The sequence below is a fragment of the Nerophis lumbriciformis genome, linkage group LG14 (assembly GCF_033978685.3).
Source record: "Nerophis lumbriciformis linkage group LG14, RoL_Nlum_v2.1, whole genome shotgun sequence".
Classification (NCBI taxonomy): Eukaryota; Metazoa; Chordata; class Actinopteri; order Syngnathiformes; family Syngnathidae; genus Nerophis; species Nerophis lumbriciformis.
In genome coordinates, this window is record NC_084561.2 from 43,028,432 (window position 1) to 43,048,823 (window position 20,392).

Genomic DNA, 20,392 nt, shown 5'->3' on the forward strand with positions numbered 1-20,392 from the left:
GCAACAAGAAAACAAAAAAACACACATTGGCACATACTCTTTGTTTTTGTCTCTCATGGGATTTTTCATACTTCTGAGTAAGCTTTGTGCAGCCATTGGTCAGCCTACTTCCTGTGTGCGTGTGTGTGTGTGTGTGTGTGTGTGTGTGTGTGTGTGTGTGTTTCCTGACCCTTGTTGTAGTACAAGTGCTTCTAGAAGGAAGGATAGTCTATCCAATAGCCAGGCTCCCACCACTTGCTGGTTTCCTGCCTCCCCAGCCAGCTGCTCTGACCCATCCTTCCCCTCCTGCACTTCTTTGCAATTTGCCTCACTTCATTCTCCTTTTTCCCGTTTTTTCCTTGTCTTTTCGGGCTGAGCGATGTGTTGTTCCGTGGGTTTTGCCAGATCTCTGGGCCTGGCTTTGTTGCCCCTGGCCCTCTGCTGTATGGTGGCCAACCTGCTGCTCTTGTTTCCAATGGGAGAATTGACATACATCCAGCAGGGCCGTCTGGCCAGCTACATCTGGTACTTTGGTGGACTGGGTGGTGGAGGACTGCTGGTGAGTACACAACATTTCCTTTTTAACTATACGGTCGTTTACATACACTTGTAAAGAACATAATGTCTTGAGTTTCCAATCATTTCCACAACTGTTATTTAAGCTTTTCATTTTCTGTTGTTCGTCCTGGTGTCATATCTTTTCTAACCCTGCTATCCTCTCGTATCAAGCCACAGTAAGTGTTTTTGTTTCGTGTTCACAGTTTCTGCCTTAGAGCAAGTTTTGTTTTCATTCGCCAAGTTTTTTTACCTCCGCCATTGTGCGCGCCTTTTGTTTGCTTATGTTTTGTAGTTTGTTAGTGTTTAAAATAAATCATGTACCCACCTTTCAAGCCATGTCCGATCCAAGTTCACTTGCATCTCGGGAAAACAAAAACTCCACAGTCCAAGTTCTGACATATAGGACTATTAACAAGCTTATTGGTGTGTTTAGTGGGGCAGGCGAAAGTTAAATGAGAGAAAATGCGGTAGTTTACAAATTAATTAATGTTTCTGTGCGGCCCGGTAGCAAATGTGTCACGGACCGGTACCGGTGGTTGGGGACCACTCAATCTAATTTTATTGACAACCTGGTCTGGTGAAGATAAGGTCTTTTTTTTTTTTTTTTATATGATAAAATAATATAAGATAAATAAATAAACATTTTCTTGAGTAAAAAAAAAAAGTAAAACAATATAAAAACAGTTACATCGAAACTAGTAATTAATGAAAATGAGTCAAATGAAGTGTTAAAGGTTAGTACTATTAGTGGACCAGCATCATGTGTGCTTACGGACTGTATCCCTTGCAGACTGTATTGATATATAATGTAGGAACCTACCAGAATATTAATAACAGAAAGAAAGAACCCTTTTGTGTGAATGAGTGTAAATGGGGGAGGGAGTTTTTTTTGGGTTGGTGCACTAATTGTAAGTGTGTTTTTTATGTTGATTTAATAAAAAAATAAAATAAAAATAATTAAAAAAAACAATACATGTATTCATATCGTATTTTCCGGACTATAAGGCATACTGGCATATAAACTGCACACACTAAAATTTAGTGTATGTTCTTGCATACACTTGTAAAGAACATCATGTCATGGCTGTCTTGACTTTACAATCATTTCTACAACTCTTATTTTTTTGTGATGTAGTGATTGGAGCACATACTTGTTGGTCACAAAAAACATTCATGAAGTTTGCTTCTTTTATGAATTTATTATGGCTCTACTGAAAATGTGATCAAAACATATTGCTGGGTATTGTGGCCAAACAGCTCCATTTTTGTTTCATCTGACCACAGAACTTTCCTCCAGAAGGTCTTATCTTTGTCCGTTTGATGTCAGATGAAACAAAAATGGAGCTGTTTGGCCACAATACCCAGCAATATGTTTGGAGGAGAAAAGGTGAGGCCTTTAATCCAAGGAACACAATGTCTACCGTCAAGCATGGTGGTGGTAGTATTATGCTCTGGGCCTGTTTTGCTGCCAATGGAACTGGTGCTTTACAGAGAGTAAATGGGACAATAAAAAAGGAGGATTACCTCCAAATTCTTCAGGACAAGCTAAAATCATCAGCCCGGAGGTTGGGTCTTGGGCGCAGTTGGGTGTTCCAACAGGACAATGACCCCAAACACATGTCAAAAGTGGTAAAGGAATGGCTAAATCAGGCTAGAATGAAGGTTTTAGAATGGCCTTCCTAAAGTCCTGACTTAAACGTGTGGACAATGCTGAAGAAACAAGTCCATGTCAGAAAAGCAACACATTTAGCTGAACTGCAACAATTTTGTCAAGAGGAGTGGTCAAAAATTCAAGCAGAAGCTTGTGGATGGCTACCAAAAGCGCCTTATTGCAGTGAAACTTGAGTTTACAATCATTTCTACAACTTCTTTTTTTGTGATGTAGTGATTGGAGCACATACTTGTTGGTCACAAAAAACATTCATGAAGTTTGCTTCTTTTATGAATTTATTATGGCTCTACTGAAAATGGGTCAAAAGTATACATACAGCAATGTTAATATTTGCTTACATGTCCCTTGGCAAGTTTACCTGCAATAAGGCGCTTTTGGTAGCCATCCACAAGCTTCTGCTTGACCACTTGACCACTCCTCTTGACAAAATTGGTGCAGTTCAGCTATATTTGTTGGTTTTCTGACATGGACTTGTTTCTTCAGCATTGTCCACACGTTTAAGTCAGGACTTTGGGAAGGCCATTCTAAAACCTTCATTCTAGCCTGATTTAGCCATTCCTTTACCACTTTTGACGTGTGTTTGGTGGTCATTGTCCTGTTGGAACACCCAACTGCGCCCAAGACCCAACCTCCGGGTGTCATGACTTGGCCCTGGGTGTTTGCTTTTCCGGGATGCAACGGAAAGTTGGCTCAGGCGAGACGGGAATGAAGGTACATGATTTATTAATATATCAAAAAAGGAATAAACGAAAAGCGCGCACAGGGGCGGAGGTACAAACTTGACTAACGAAAACAAAAGACTTGCACGGGGGCAAGAGTGTCCGCCCTGAGATGGGTAGGTTGTGAGTTCAAACCCCGGCCGAGTCATACCAAAGACTATAAAAATGGGAGCCATTATCTCCCTGCTTGGCACTCAGCATCAAGGGTTGGAATTGGGGGTTAAATCACCAAAAATGATTCCCGGGCGCGGCAACCGCTGCTGCCCACTGCTCCCCTCACCTCCCAGGGGGTGATCAAGGGTGATGGGTCAAATGCAGAGAATAATCTCGCCACACCTAGTGTGTGTGTGACAATCATTGGTACTTTAACTTTAACTTTAAATGCGGGGATGTCGTCAGGACGAACAACAGAAAATGAAAAGCTTAAATAACACAGACATGATCAACGAAAACAGGTGCGTGACTCAAAACATGAAACAGGTGCGTGACGTGACAGGTGAAAACTAATGGTTGCTATGGTGACAAGAGTGCACAATGAGTCCAAACGTGGAACAGGTGAAACTAATGGGTAATCATGCAAACAAGACAAGGGAGTGAAAAGCCAGAAACTAAACAAAACATGACTTAAAACAAAACATGATTACACAGACATGACACCGGGCTGATGATTTTAGCTTGTCCTGAAGAATTTGGAGGTAATCCTCCTTTTTCATTGTCCCATTTACTCTCTGTAAAGCACCAGTTCTATTGGCAGGAAAACAGACCCAGAGCATAATACTACCACCACCATGCTTGACGGTAGGTATGATGTTCCTGGGATTAAAGGCCTCACCTTTTCTCCTCCAAACATAGTGCTGGGTATTGTGGCTCAATTTTTGTTTCATCTGACATCACATGGACAAAGATAAGACCTTCTGGAGGAAAGTTCTGTGGTCAGATGAAACAAAAATTGAGCTGTTTTGGCCACAATACCCAGGTTTGTCCTACTCCTTCGCAACTACTGATCAAAATTATTTTTATTCCATCAAAATATACTCAAAAGCAAGATATGATTTTTTTTTTACAAGAAGTTCCACGAATGGTCGTAGTAGTCCTATACAGCAGTGGTTCTCAAATGGGGGTACGCGTACCCCTGGGGGTACTTGAAGGTATGCCAAGGGGTACGTGAGATTTTTTTTAGAAATATTCCAAAAATAGCAACAATTCAAAAATCATTTATAAATATATTTATTGAATATAACTTCAACAAAATATGAATGTAAGTTCATAAACTCAGTGAAGCACAAGCTCAGGTTTCTCACTGAAATGTCTGTCAAAAAGAAGTGTGAAAAGAAATGCAACAATGCAATATTCAGTGTTGGCAGCTAGATTTTTTTGTGGACACGTTCCATAAATATTGATGTTAAAGATTTCTTTTTTTTGTGAAGAAATGTTTAGAATTAAGTTCATGAATCCAGATGGATCTCTATTACAATCCCCAAAGAGGGCCCTTTAAGTTGATGATTACTTCTATGTGTAGAAATCTTTATTTATAATTGAATCACTTGTTTATTTTTCAACAAGTTTTTAGTTATTTTTATATCTTTTTTTCCAAATAGTTCAAGAAAGACCACTACTAAATAAGCAATATTTTGCACTGTTATACAATTTAATAAATCAGAAACTGATGACAGAGTGCTGTATTTTACTTCTTTATCTCTTTTTTTCAACCAAAAATGCTTTGTTCTGATTAGGGGGTACTTGAATTAAAAACATGTTCACAGGGGGTAATCACTGAAAAAAGGTTGAGAACCACTGCTATACAGCATGCTCAAATATGTTCATGTGATTGTAAATAATGTCAATGAGATTAATCCATAATAAAATTCCTTTCAAGAAAAAAGTAACTTTTTAATAAAAAAAAAAAAAGCATCTCCTATTTCTGGGGCTGAGGTTGCTGAGGTAGTTAAAAAGCTCCTCGGTGGCAAGGCCCCGGGGGTAGATGAGATCTGCCCGGAGTTCCTTAAGGCTCTGGATGCTGTGGGGCTGTCTTGGTTGACAAGACTCTGCAGCATCGCGTGGACATTGGGGGCGGTACCTCTGGATTGGCAGACCGGGGTGGTGGTTCCTCTCTTTAAGAAGGGGAACCGGAGGGTGTGTTCTAACTATCGTGGGATCACACTCCTCAGCCTTCCCGGTAAGGTCTATTCAGGTGTACTGGAGAGGAGGCTACGCCGGATAGTCGAACCTCGGATTCAGGAGGAACAGTGTGGTTTTCGTCCTGGTCGTGGAACTGTGGACCAGCTCTATACTCTCGGCAGGGTCCTTGAGGGTGCATGGGAGTTTGCCCAACCAGTCTACATGTGTTTTGTGGACTTGGAGAAGGCATTCGACCGTGTCCCTCGGGAAGTCCTGTGGGGAGTGCTCGGAGAGTATGGGGTATCGGACTGTCTGATTGTGGCAGTCCGCTCCCTGTATGCTCAGTGCCAGAGCTTGGTCCGCTTTGCCGGCAGTAAGTCGGACACGTTTCCAGTGAGGGTTGGACTCCGCCAAGGCTGCCCTTTGTCACCCATTCTGTTCATAACTTTTATGGACAGAATTTCTAGGCGCAGTCAAGGCGTTGAGGGGATCTGGTTTGGTGGCTGCAGGATTAGGTCTCTGCTTTTTGCGGATGATGTGGTCCTGATGGCTTCATCTGGCCAGGATCTTCAGCTCTCACTGGATCGGTTCGCAGCCGAGTGTGAAGCGACTGGGATGAGAATCAGCACCTCCAAGTCCGAGTCCATGGTTCTCGCCCGGAAAAGGGTGGAGTGCCATCTCCGGGTTGGGGAGGAGATCTTGCTCCAAGTGGAGGAGTTCAAGTACCTCGGAGTCTTGTTCACGAGTGAGGGAAGAGTGGATCGTGAGATCGACAGGCGGATCGGTGCGGCGTCTTCAGTAATGCGGACGCTGTATCGATCCGTTGTGGTGAAGAAGGAGCTGAGCCGGAAGGCAAAGCTCTCAATTTGCCGGTCGATCTACGTTCCCATCCTCACCTATGGTCATGAGCTTTGGGTTATGACCGAAAGGACAAGATCACGGGTACAAGCAGCCGAAATGAGTTTCCTCCGCCGGGTGGCGGGGCTCTCCCTTAGAGATAGGGTGAGAAGCTCTGTCATCCGGGGGGAGCTCAAAGTAAAGCCGCTGCTCCTCCACATCGAGAGGAGCCAGATGAGGTGGTTCGGCATCTGGTCAGGATGCCACCCGAACGCCTCCCTAGGGAGGTGTTTAGGGCACGTCCGACCGGTAGGAGGCCGCGGGGAAGACCCAGGACACGTTGGGAAGACTATGTCTCCCGGCTGGCCTGGGAACGCCTCGGGGTCCCACAGGAAGAGCTGGACGAAGTGGCTGGGGAGAGGGAAGTCTGGGCTTCCCTGCTTAAGCTGCTGCCCCCGCGACCCGACCTCGGATAAGCGGAAGAAGATGGATGGATGGATGGATGGGAAAAAAAAGCATTTTACCCAAAAATGCGTTACTCATTAAAAAACAACCCACAAATGGTTCATCGTTTTGAAAACCCAGAAATGTGGTTAAAATAACACCCTTATAACCCACAAAATGGGTCGCTCTTCATAAAAATAACTCCAAAATTCAACCCAACACTAGCAACTCATACATTGGGTTATCAAAATAACCCAGCTTTTTTTTTTAGTGCGTATAACAACCTGCAATTTATTTTGAGCATGAGTGCTTAAAAAAATGTTGCGATTAATCTGCGTTCATGCATGGTTAATGTGAGGATGTTTTGTGAATAATCAAATGAGTTAACTCGTCGCCTCTGACAACTCTAGTTATTATATAAAAAAAAATTGAATGACTTTAAATAATTCATTTGATAAAGGGGGCTCACAGTTCTCACTCTCAGCTTCGACGGGCCTGTGCTTGTGTGGGTTCACTCCGGTTGCTCCCACAGTCCTTAAACATGCATAATAGGGTGTAGTCTAGAGCAGGGGTGCTCACACTTTTTCTGCAGGCGAGCTACTTTTCAATTGATCAAGTCGTGGGGATCTACCTCATTCATATATATAATTTATATTTACTTATTTATGAAATATATGTTTTTGTTATCAAGTTAAAGGTGTTTAATGATAATGCAGGCATGTTTAACACATATAGTTAATATTGTTAATACCGTATTTTCCGCACTATAAGGCGCACCTAAAAACCACAAATTTTCTCAAAAGCTGACAGTGCGCCTTATAACCCGGTGCGCTTTATATATGGATAAATATTAAGATTCATTTTCATAAAGTTTCGGTCTCGCAACTACGGTAAACAGCCGCCATCTTTTTTCCCCGTAGAAGAGGAAGTGCTTCTTCTTCTACGCAAGCAACCGCCAAGGTAAGCACCCGCCCCCATAGAACAGGAAGCGCTTCTTCTTCTACTGTAAGCAACCACCCGCCCGCGTAGAAGAAGTAGAAGCGCGCGGATATTACCGTACGTTTCATTTCCTTTGTGTGTTTACATCTGTAAAGACCACAAAATGGCTCCTACTAAGCGACAGGGATCCGGTTCATGAAAAGACGCAATCTCTCCATCCGCACACGGACTACTATTTCACAGCAACTGCCTAAAGACTTTCAAGAAAAGCTGGCTACTTTCCGTGCATATTGTAAAAACAAGATAGCTGAAAAAAAGATCCGGCCAGAGAACATTATCAACATGGACGAGGTTCCACTGACTTTTGATATTCCTGTGAACCGCACTGTGGATACAACGGGAGCACGTACGGTGAATATTCGCACCACAGGGAATGAGAAGTCATCCTTCACTGTGGTTCTAGCTTGCCATGCTAATGGCCAGAAACTTCCACCCATGGTGATATTCAAAAGGAAGACCTTGCCAAAAGAGACCTTTCCAGCCGGCGTCATCATAAAAGCTAACTCGAAGGGATGGATGAAGAAAAGATGAGCGAGTGGTTAAGGTAAGTTTAAGTTTACGCGAAGAGGCCGGGTGGCTTTTTTCACGCAGCTCTGTCCATGTTGATATACGATTCCATGCGCGCCCACATCACGCTGGTTTTAATATATTATTAAAGTTTGACTGACCTATCTGACTGTTTTTTTGACATTCCTTTAGCACAGTTAGATGCGGCTTACAACACGGGGCGGCTTATAGGTGGACAAAGTTTTGAAATATGCCGTTCATTGAAGGCGCGGCTTATAACCCAGGGCGCCTTATGGTGCGGAAAATACGGTACATTAAAGGTGTTTAATGATAATACAAGTATGTTTAATACATATAGTTAATATTGTTAACAAGTTAAAGGTGTTTAAAGATAATGCAAGCATGTTTAACACATATAGTTAATATTGTTAACAAGTTAAAGGTGGTTAAAGATAATACAAGCATGTTTAACACATATAGATTCCTTTCTTTCATGAAGACAAGAATATAAGTTGGTGTATTACCTGATTGTGACGACTTGCATTGATTGGAATCAGACAGTGGTGATGATAACGTCCGCATTTTCGAATGGAGGGAAAAAAAAGTCCTCTTTTCTGTCCAATACCACATGAAAGTGGTTGGTTTTTGGCATCTTATTTGTCCAGCTTCCGTACTCCTTTGTATACACTTTACAAGAAATACATTGTCGGCAAACTCCGTAGCTTGCTAGCTTGTGCACGCCAGCTTTCTGAGACTCTTATTTTGGTAGCGCAGGCAGGATGAAGCAGAGCTTTTATTGCGCAACTGTGCAGTCGGTCTTTGGAGTTTTGACGACAGGTACGGCGCCAGAGTCTGTTGAAATAAAGTGTTTCTCACCTTCCTGTCGGTAATTTTAATGAGCTGGCGGCAGCCAGCGTCATCTCAGAAGACCCTCGGGTGCCGTGAATGTCAATCAAGTGACGAAAGTGACGTCATAGTGAAGATTTATGATCGCTCATTTTTAGGACTATTTTTTTAATGCCTGGCTGGTGATTGACTGACACACCCTCCGAGATCGACCGGTAGATCGCGATCGACGTAATGAGCACCCCTGGTCTAGAGTGATGTCAAAATATCGTATTTATTTATTTCAGATTCATCGCAATTCTTATTTGCAACGATTCCTAATCATTTAGAAAAATACCAAAAATCGATTAAAAAAAAGAATATAATTTTTCAATCTGTTTTGTTCAGACACTCAGACAAATGAAATTGTTGTACACATTTACTTAAGAAAATAAAAGTGTTAGATACTTCTCTTGTTGTCTTATTTGTATATGATTTTATTAAATATTTTATTAGACAAAACTATTTTTCTTATAAGTAATACATACATTTATCAGAGCTGTTTATGTATTTTATGGAGGAATGTAGTTAATCATAGACTGTCACCCAATGTTATTAAAAAAGTATTGAATCGTTACCCCCAAAGAACCGAATCGAATCTTATAGTGCTCAAAGATTCACAGCCCTCTAGGATAGGCTCCAGCGCACACTTGACTATATTCAACACACCCTTCACCCCAGCTAAGCTGTAGAAAATTACTGAATTCATTTAGAAGTTTGAAATTAATGTTTGTTTCATCATTTTAACAAGTTTGAAATTTACCGACTTAAATTTGAAAGTATTGCGTTTACTAATGGCTAATATAGTCTCATTTGTGCCAACATTATAAATAAGAAACAATCTGACTATGCTGACAATACTTAGACTTAGACAAACTTTAATGATCCACAAGGGAAATTGTCCCTTGTAGCTCAGTTACAAAGGATGGAAAGTGTAAGGATGGAAAGGATTAAAGTAGACTAAAAATGTACTGTAGTAAAAATATAAAATATAACATATATGCAATATTTACATATTATATATACAGCCTTCCCGGTAAGGTCTATTCAGGTGTACTGGAGAGGAGGCTACGCCGGATAATCGAACCTCGGATTCAGGAGGAACAGTGTGGTTTTCGTCCTGGTCGTGGAACTGTGGACCAGCTCTATACTCTCGGCAGGGTCCTTGAGGGTGCATGGGAGTTTGCCCAACCAGTCTACATGTGCTTTGTGGACTTGGAGAAGGCATTCGACCGTGTCCCTCGGGAAGTCCTGTGGGGAGTGCTCAGAGAGTATGGGGTTTCGGACTGTCTGATTGTGGCGGTCCGCTCCCTGTATGATCAGTGTCAGAGCTTGGTTCGCATTGCCGGCAGTAAGTCGGACACGTTTCCGGTGAGGGTTGGACTCCGCCAAGGCTGCCCTTTGTCACCGATTCTGTTCATAACTTTTATGGACAGAATTTCTAGGCGCAGTCAAGGCGTTGAGGGGATCCGGTTTGGTGACTGCAGGATTAGGTCTCTGCTTTTTGCAGATGATTTGGTCCTGATGGCTTCATCTGGCCAGGATCTTCAGCTCTCACTGGATCGGTTCGCAGCTGAGTGTGAAGCGACTGGGATGGGAATCAGCACCTCCAAGTCCGAGTCCATGGTTCTCTCCCGGAAAAGGGTGGAGTGCCATCTCCGGGTTGGGGAGGAGATCTTGCCCCAAGTGGAGGAGTTCAAGTACCTCGGAGTCTTGTTCACGAGTGGGGGAAGAGTGGATCGTGAGATCGACAGGCGGATCGGTGCGGCGTCTTCAGTAATGCGGACGCTGTATCGATCCGTTGTGGTGAAGAAGGAGCTGAGCCGGAAGGCAAAGCTCTCGATTTACCGGTCGATCTACGTTCCAATCCTCACCTATGGTCATGAGCTTTGGGTCATGACCGAAAGGACAAGATCACGGGTACAAGCGGCCGAAATGAGTTTCCTCCGCCGAGTGGCGGGGCTCTCCCTTAGAGATCGGGTGAGAAGCTCTGTCATCCGGGGGGAGCTCAAAGTAAAGCCGCTGCTCCTCCACATGGAGAGGAGCCAGATGAGGTGGTTCGGGCATCTGGTCAGGATGCCACCCGAACGCCTCCCTAGGAAGGTGTTTCGGGCACGTCCGACCGGTAGCAGGCCACGGGGAAGACCCAGGACACGCTGGGAAGACTATCTCTCCCGGCTGGCCTGGGAACGCCTCGGGATCCCCCGGGAGGAGCTGGACGAAGTGGCTGGGGAGAGGGAAGTCTGGGCTTCCCTGCTTAAGCTGCTGCCCCCGCGACCCGACCTCGGATAAGCGGAAGAAGATGGATGGATGGATGGATGGATGGATGGATATACAGTATGTTGATGTATACTGATATCTATGAATAAAGTTAAAGTACCAATGATAGTCACACACACACACACTAGGTGTGGATAGATTATCCTCTGCATTTGACCCACCCTTTTCACACCCTGGGAGGTGAGGGGAGCAGTGAGCAGCAGCGGTGGCCGCGTCTGGGAATCATTTTTGGTGATTTAACCCCCAATTCCAACCCTTGATGCTGACTGCCAAGCAGAGAGGTAATGGCTCCCATTTTTATAGTCTTTGGTATTGAACTCACGACCTACCCATATCAGGGCGGACACTCTAACCACTAGGCTAGTTTGAGTCAGAATTATGGAAATTTTTGTTTGTGGTTTGACATTTATTCGTACAAAATGCTTCATGTTTCACTTGTTTATCTTCTTTAAAACATGGCTCTGACTCACATTTTTGATGAATTGTCTAATTTACGGCATTCAGGGACTTGACTGTTTAAAGGCAGTTTATTCATTAAAAAAAAACCAATTTTTTTTTAAATTCCAACATGTATGCACTATTAAAAATGTACTAAACAACTCTTCTGAGATGGGTAGGTCTTGAGTTCAAACCCCGGCCGAGTCATGCCAAAGACTATAAAAATGGGAGCCATTACCTCCCTGCTTGGCACTCAGCATCAAGGGTTGGAATTGGGGGTTAAATCACCAAAAAGTATTCCCGGGCGTGGCCACCGCTGCTGCTCACTGCTCCCCTCACCTCCCAGGGGGTGATCAATGGTGATGGGTCAAATGCAGAGAATAATTTCGCCACACCTAGTGTGTGTGTGACAATCATTGGTACTTTAACTTTTTAAGAGTAGAGACATACCATTGGAAATTCATGTATTTCCATGTGTCTCTCTCTTCACAGTAGGAGTATTTTTTTTTCTTCTTAAAAGTGATTTCCCTTCAGCATTACACAGTCTGCATGTGTTTACACTCGTCCCCTGAGAACAGTGGAGTTCTGTGTGAATAAACAGATAATCCCTGCGCTCACCATGTTGCTCTGTTGGGTCTATGCTCCCACTGAGCCCTTCACTTTGTTTGGGTTTTAGGGTAGAAACAGATGAGAGATTATATTTTCCCACACAAAACTTACTTTGTTGTGCATTTCTTGTTCCCGTGTTACCACTTTAAAAAAAATAGGTCATGTGCAGTCAAACAAAAGTTTACATACACTTGTAAAGAACATCATGTCATGGCTGTCTTGAGTTTCCAATCATTTCTACAACCCTTATTTTTTTCTCCTTCAAACATATTGCTGGGTATTGTGGCCAAACGGCTACATTTGTGTTTCATCTGACCACAGAACTTTCCTCCAGAAGGTCTTATCTTTGTCCATTTGATGTCAGATGAAACAAAAATGGAGCTGTTTGGCCACAATACCCAGCAATAAGTTTGGAGGAGAAAAGGTGAGGCCTTTAATCCCAGGAACACCATTCTTACCGTCAAGCATGGTGGTGGTAGTATTATGCTCTGGGCCTGTTTTGCTGCCAAAGGAACTGGTGCTTTACAGAGAGTAAATGGGACAATGAAAAAGGAGGATTAGCTCCAAATTCTTCAGGACAAGCTAAAATCATCAGCCCGGAGGTTGGGTCTTGGGCGCAGTTGGGTGTTCCAGCAAGACAATGACCACCAAACACACCTCAAAAGTGGTAAAGGAATGGCTAAATCATGCTAGAATGAAGGTTTTAGAATGGCCTTCCCAAAGTCCTGACTTAAAAGTGTGGACAATTCTGAAGAAACAAGTTGTCATGTCTGTATTATCATGTTTTGTTTTAAGTCATGTTTTGTTTAGTTTCTGTCTTTTCACTCCCTTGTCTGGTCACCATAGCAACCATTAGTTTTCACCTGTCACGTCACGCACCTGTTTCACGTTTTGAGTCACGCACCTGCTTTCACTAATCATGTCCATAGTATTTAAGTTCATTCATTTTCTGTTGTTCGTCCTGACGACCTCACCCCATATATGCTTCTGCACACTCTCCACACCCTTATGATCCTTGCTGCTCTTTTTTTCATGCCGGTTCCATGCCAAGTAAGTTTTTGTTTATCAAGCCACAGTTAATGTTTTGTATACTTGTTCATAGTTTCCGCCACTGTGCGTGCTTTTCATTTGTACTTTTTTTGCTATAGTCTTTTGGTTTCATAGTTTATTCTCCGCCACTGTGCGCGCTTTGGTTTGATCCTTTTTTGTAGTTCTAGTGTTTCAATAAAAAAATGTACCTTCATTCCCGTCTCGCCCGTGCCAACTTTCCGTTGCATCCCGGAAAAGCAAACTCCCAAGATCAAGTCTTGACACAAGTCCATGTCAGAAAAGCAACACATTTAGCTGAACTGCACCAATTTTGTCAAGAGGAGTGGTCAAAAATTCAAGCAGAAGCTTGTGGATGGCTACCAAAAGCGCCTTATTGCAGGTAAACTTGCCAAGGGACATGTAAGCAAATATTAACATTGCTGTATGTATACTTTTGACCCTCACATTTTCAGTAGAGCCATAATAAATTCATAAAAGAAGCAAACTTCATGAATGTTTTTTGTGACCAACAAGTATGTGCTCCAATCACTACATCACAAAAAAAGAAGTTGTAGAAATGATTGGAAACCTGCAATAAGGCGCTTTTGGTAGCCATCCACAAGCTTCTGCTTGAATTTTTGACCACTCCTCTTGACAAAATTAGTGCAGTTCAGCTAAATGTGTTGCTTTTCTGACATGGACTTGTTTCTTCAGCATTGTCCACACATTTAAGTCAGGACTCTGGGAAGGCCATTCTAAAACCTTCATTCTAGCCTTATTTATTCATTCCTTTACCACTTTTAACGTGTGTTTGGGGTCATTGTCTTGTTGGAACACCCAACTGCGCCCAAGACCCAACCTCCGGGCTGAGGATTTTAGCTTATCCTGAAGAATTTGGAGGTACCGTATTTTCCGCACCATAAGCCGCCCCGTGTTATAAGCCGCGCCTTCAATGAACGGCATATTTCAAAACTTTGTCCACCTATAAGCCGCCCCGTGTTTTAAGCCGCATCTAACTGCGCTAAAGGGAATGTCAAAAAAACAGTCAGATAGGTCAGTTAAACTTTAATAATATATTAAAAACCAGCGTTCTAACAACTCTGTTCACTCCCAAAATGTACGGTATTGTGCAAATGTGCAATCACAAACATAGTAAAATTCAAAATAGTGCAGAGCAATAGCAATAACTTAATGTTGCTCGAACGTTAATGTCACAACACACAAAATAAACATAACACTCACTTTCTGAAGTTATTCTTCATTCATAAATCCCTCGAATTCTTCTCCTTCGGTGTCCGAATTAAAAAGTTGGGCGAATACGGGATCCAAAATGGCCGGCTCCGTCTCGTCGAAGTCATCAGAGTCAGTGTCGCTGTTGTTTTTCCAGCAGTTCCGTGAATCCTGCCTTCCGGAAAGCTCGGACCACAGTTGAGACCGAAATATCCGCCCAGGCATTTACGATCCACTGGCAGATGTTGGCGTATGTCGTCCGGCGCTGTCTCCCTGTCTTAGTCAATGTGTGTTCGCCTTCGGTCATCCATTGTTCCCACGCCGTTCGCAGTCATGCTTTAAATGCCTTGTTGACACCAATATCGAGCGGTTGGAGTTCTTTGGTTAATCCACCCGGAATGACGGCGAGTGTTGTATTTGTGTGCTTCACTTGTTTTTTGACACCATCTGTGATGTGGGCGCGCATGGAGTCGTATATCAACATGGACGGAGCTGCGTGAAAAAAGCCACCCGGCCTCTTCGCGTAAACTTACCTTAACCACTCGCTCATCTTTTCTTCATCCATCCATCCCTTCGAGTTAGCTTTTATGATGACGCCGGCTGGAAAGGTCTCTTTTGGCAAGGTCTTCCTTTTGAATATCACCATGGGTGGAAGTTTCTGGCCATTAGCATGGCAAGCTAGAACCACAGTGTGTCGCTTAGTAGGAGCCATTTTGTGGTCTTTACAGATGTAAACACACAAAGGAAATGAAACGTAATACCCGCGCGCTTCTTCTTCTTCTACGGGGGCGGGTGCTTACCTTGGCGGTTGCTTACCGTAGAAGAAGAAGCACTTCCTCTACTACGGGGAAAAAAGATGGCGGCTGTTTACCGTAGTTGCGAGACCTAAACTTTATGAAAATGAATCTTAATATTAATCCATATATAAAGCGCACCGGGTTATAAGCCGCACTGTCAGCTTTTGAGTAAATTTGTGGTTTTTAGGTGCGGCTAATAGTGCGGAAAATACGGTAGCTGAACTGCACCAATTTTGTCAAGAGGAGTGGTCAAGTGGTCAAGCAGAAGCTTGTGGATGGCTACCAAAAGCGCCTTATTGCAGGTAAACTTGCCAAGGGACATGTAAGCAAATATTAACATTGCTGTATGTATACTTTTGACCCTCACATTTTCAATAGAGCCATAATAAATTCATAAAAGAAGCAAACTTCATGAATGTTTTTTGTGACCAACAAGTATGTGCTCCAATCACTACATCACAAAAAAAGAAGTTGTAGAAATGATTGTAAACTCAAGTTTCACTGCAATAAGGCGCTTTTGGTAGCCATCCACAAGCTTCTGCTTGAATTTTTGACCACTCCTCTTGACAAAATTGGTGCAGTTCAGCTAAATGTGTTGCTTTTCTGACATGGACTTGTTTCTTCAGCATTGTCCACACGTTTAAGTCAGGACTCTGGGAAGGCCATTCTAAAACCTTCATTCTAGCCTGATTTATTCATTACTTTACCACTTTTAACGTGTGTTTGGGGTCATTGTCCTGTTGGAACACCCAACTGTGCCCAAGACCCAACCTCCGGGCTGATGATTTTAGCTTGTCCTGAAGAATTTGGAGGTAATCCTCCTTTTTCATTGTCCCATTTACTCTCTGTAAAGCACCAGTTCCATTGGCAGCAAAACAGGCCCAGAGCATAATACTACCACCACCATGCTTGACGGTAGACATTGTGTTCCTGGGATTAAAGGCCTCACCTTTTCTCCTCCAAACATATTGCTGGGTATTGTGGCCAAACAGCTACATTTTTGTTTCATCTGACATCACATGGACAAAGATAAGACCTTCTGGAGGAAAGTTCTGTGGTCAGATGAAACAAAAATGGAGCTGTTTGGCCACAATACCCAGCAATATGTTTTGGTCACATTTTCAGTAGAGCCATAATAAATTCATAAAAGAAGCAAACTTCATGAATGTTTTTTGTGACCAACAAGTATGTGCTCCAATCACTACATCTGTCATGACTTGGACTTAGGCTTGGTTTGTTCTCCCGAGGTGCAAGTGAATTGGACTGGTTATGGCGTGAAGGTAGATACATTTTTAATAATAACACTCAAAAGAACAAAAGGCGCGCTCAAGGCGGATGTACAAACTTGACTAATGAAAACAAAAGACTTGCACGGGGGCAAAAAACTAGGAACAACAAAAAAAAACACTAACTGTGGCAATAATAAACAAACTTACTTGGCATGGACATGAAGTGCGCAGAGGTGGACAGAGTGTGACAGGGGGCATAAATGCGGGGATGTCGTCAAGACGAACAACAGAAAATGAATGAACTTAAATACTATGGACATGATTAGTGAAAGCAGGTGCGTGGCTCAAAACGTGAAACAGGTGCGTGACGTGACAGGTGAAAACTAATGGTTGCTATGGTGACAAACAAGAGTGCACAATGAGTCCAAACGTGGAACAGGTGAAACTAATGGGTAATCATGCAAACAAGACAAGGGAGTGAAAAGCCAGAAACTAAACAAAACATGACTTAAAACAAAATATGATTACACAGACATGACACTATCACAAAATAATAAGAGTTGTAGAAATGATTGGAAACTCAAAACAGCCATGACATGATGTTCTTTACAAGTGTATGTAAAGAACATATACTAAATTTTAGTGTGTGCAGTTTATATGCCAGTACGCCTTATAGTCCGGAAAATACGATATGAATACATGTATTGTTTTTTTAATTATTTTTTATTTTATTTTTTTATTAAATCAACATAAAAAACACAAGATACACTTACAATTAGTGCACCAACCCAAAAAAACCTCCCTCCCCCATTTACACTCATTCACACAAAAGGGTTGTTTCTTTCTGTTATTAATATTCTGGTAGGTTCCTACATTATATATCAATACAGTCTGCAAGGGATACAGTCCATAAGCACACATGATGCTGGTCCACTAATAGGACTAACCTTTAACACTTAATTTGACTCATTTTCATTCATTACTAGTTTCTATGTAACTCTTTTTATATTGTTTTACTTTCTTTTTTACTCAAGAAATTTTTTATTTATTTATCTTATATTATTTTATCATATAAAAAAAAAAAGACCTTATCTTCACCAGACTAGGTTGTCAATGAAATTAGATTGAGTGGTCCCCAACCACCGGTACCGGTCCGTGACACATTTGCTACCGGGCCGCACAGAAACATTAATTAATTTGTAAACTACCGCATTTTCTCTCATTTAACTTTCGCCTGTCCCACTAAACACACCAATAAGCTTGTTAATAGTCCTACATGTCAGAACTTGGACTGTGGAGTTTTTGTTTTCCCGAGATGCAAGTGAACTTGGATCGGACATGGCTTGAAGGTGGGTACATGATTTATTTTAAACACTAACAAACTACAAAACAGAAGCAAACAAAAGGCGCGCACAATGGCGGAGGTAAAAAAACTTGCCGAATGTAAACAAAACTTGCTCTAAGGCAGAAACTGTGAACACGAAACAAAAACACTTACTGTGGCTCGATACGAGAGGATAGCAGGGTTAGAAAAGATATGACACCAGGACGAACAACAGAAAATGAAAAGCTTAAATAACACAGACATGATTAACAACAGGTGCGTGACATGACAGGTGAAAACTAATGGGTTGCTATGGTGACAAACAAGAGTGCACAATGAGTCCAAACGTGGAACAGGTGAAACTAATGGGTAACCATGGAAACAAGACAAGGGAGTGAAAAGCCAGAAACTAAAGAGTCAATAACTAAACAAAACATGATTACACAGACATGACAGTGTATTACAACTCCTTTGTTATAATACATGGGACAATGCACATTAATAGACATATAAAATGTTAATGTGCCAGATTGGAGCCAAAGGCTAATTTGTTGGCTGTTTTTTATCTGCCACACGTAGAAAACCGGTCCGTGAAAATAATGCATACATTAAACCGGTCCCTGGTAGAAAAAAGGTTGGGGAACCCTGGTTTAAAACCTCTAAGTGCTTAGTGGCCACATGCGTGGACAGCACCTTTTAGCTCTTATTTCCAAAATTGTGTACACTACTGAATTGGGGTCTTATGGCCACTTATGTGGACACTTATACTGCCATCTGGTGGTGTCAGAAGAGTATAACAATGCGCTGGAATTTGGGAAAAAAAAAAAGGTGTAAAAATAAGAATTAGCATGTCACTAAACATGAAGTACACGTTTGTGTACTTATGGACTAAGTACATCATATCAAAAGATGAGTCTTAGTTTTTATTCTAATTAGGGTCCAATAAGCCCAAATAGCAAAGAGAAATAAAAAAAAGCATGTAAACAAACAGCTTGGGCCTTAAGAGGTTAAAGGGTTCTTAAAACCAGGTCCAGTCCAGATTATGCAACACACACCTTCATTTATATACACCCAAAATTAGGGAACAATACAACAAATTGCATATAATCTATAAACAACATTATATTTTAAAAATAATAATAATAATTTTCAAATACATGTATTGTTCATACATTTTTTCGAGTGCCTTCTTCTGCAGTATATTTAATTAGTATTCATTTTTAGGTTTATCCTGTTAAACTGTAAGTAGGTTAGATATAGTTATTGTACGCAATTAAAATCAAGAGTAAGATTACTAATTCACTGTAAGTATTTGAGGAAAAGTTGGGCCCCAAGGTCAAAAAGGTTGACCCCTTGTGTGGTGTTCTGGTCTGTGGGACCCGTTTCCATTTTTTTATTAAAAGAAAAATGATACAATTAATGAATTTTTCTAACTGAGACTCACTGACTTTGGCTCATTCTCTGTGAATAACATATATCAGAATACATATTTAATGACCACACACCATACACCCCCCCCTACACATTTATATTACATGTAAGATGTCCGGGTCCACTGGACCCGGGGCTAATAGAAGTGTGGAAATTGATGTTCTATGTACCACACACACACACACAGCAGGCCTAGACAGAAGGAGGACAGAGTGTAGGTACACAGAACATCAGAGGGTCAAATGTGCGACAAAATGAGAGCAAATTTTCCGTGTAATGTTTATATTGTTGTTATTCAGCCAGCGTTTGAGGGTCTGATGGACCCGTTGTATTTTGTGGCTGATGTTAAAATACTGAACAGATGTTTACCTTATCCCAATAAACATCTGTTCGGTATTTTAACATAAAAGTGTTTGATTGTGAGGCATTAAAAGCCACAAAATGCAACGGACCCACAAACGCTGGCTGAGTAACAACAATATGAACATTACACAAGGGTTAAGAACCCCTGCTTTAGTCGTTACATAATAACTCGTTTCTCTGTTATTCTAGATGCTCATCCCGGCAGTAACCTTCATCACGCTGGGAAAATGCAGTTGTTGCTGGAATGAGAGCTTGATGGTAAGGAACCGACGACCGCAAAAAAAAAAGACTAAATGCTTTACGCACGTGTCGCTTTTTTCCCAACACAGTTGTTGTTTGGCCCCGATGCAACACTGCGCCCTTTGGTAGGTGGAATGCTAATGCTAATCCAGCCATGATAATTAGACAAGGGGGCTTTTGTCGGTTCACACGCAACAAAGTAAGCTTGGCACACACAACTCAAGCCACATGGGCAGCTGCTATGTGTGTGTGTGTGTGTGTGTGTGTGTGTGTGTGTGTGTGTGCAGCTGCCTTTTCTTATTTGTTTCTTGTATGACAACATGGAGGAAAGAATAATACGTCGCTGTAACAAAAGCAATATTCTAGCTATAGTGGAAAGGGGGGCCCTCACAACCTACTAACCAAACGTGGGTCCACACAAAGTAGGCAAGACATCTATGTGTGTGTGTGTGTGTGTGTGTGTGTGTGTGTGTGTGTGTGTGTGTGCAGCTGCCTTTTCTTATTTGTTTCTTGCATGACAACATGGAGGAACGAATAATACGTCGCTGTAACAAAAGCAATATTCTAGCTATAGTGGAAAGGGGGGCCCTCACAACCTACTAACCAAACGTGGGTCCACACAAAGTAGGCAAGACATCTATGTGTGTGTGTGTGTGTGTGTGTGTGTGTGTGTGTGTTTGTGTGTGTGTGTGTGCAGCTGCCTT

At 42.1% G+C, this 20,392-nt stretch overlaps 1 protein-coding gene across 1 annotated transcript in view; it reads left to right on the forward strand.

The window, feature by feature from the left end:
- tm4sf18 (transmembrane 4 L six family member 18) overlaps positions 1 to 20,392 on the forward strand; it is a 32,695-nt gene continuing 12,303 nt past the window's right edge. Inside the window, exons 1-2 of the mRNA XM_061975503.2 lie at positions 1 to 538; positions 19,638 to 19,706. Coding sequence (XP_061831487.2) covers positions 359 to 538; positions 19,638 to 19,706 — 249 coding nt within the window. The 5' untranslated portion in view covers positions 1 to 358. The remainder of the gene's footprint in view (positions 539 to 19,637; positions 19,707 to 20,392) is intronic.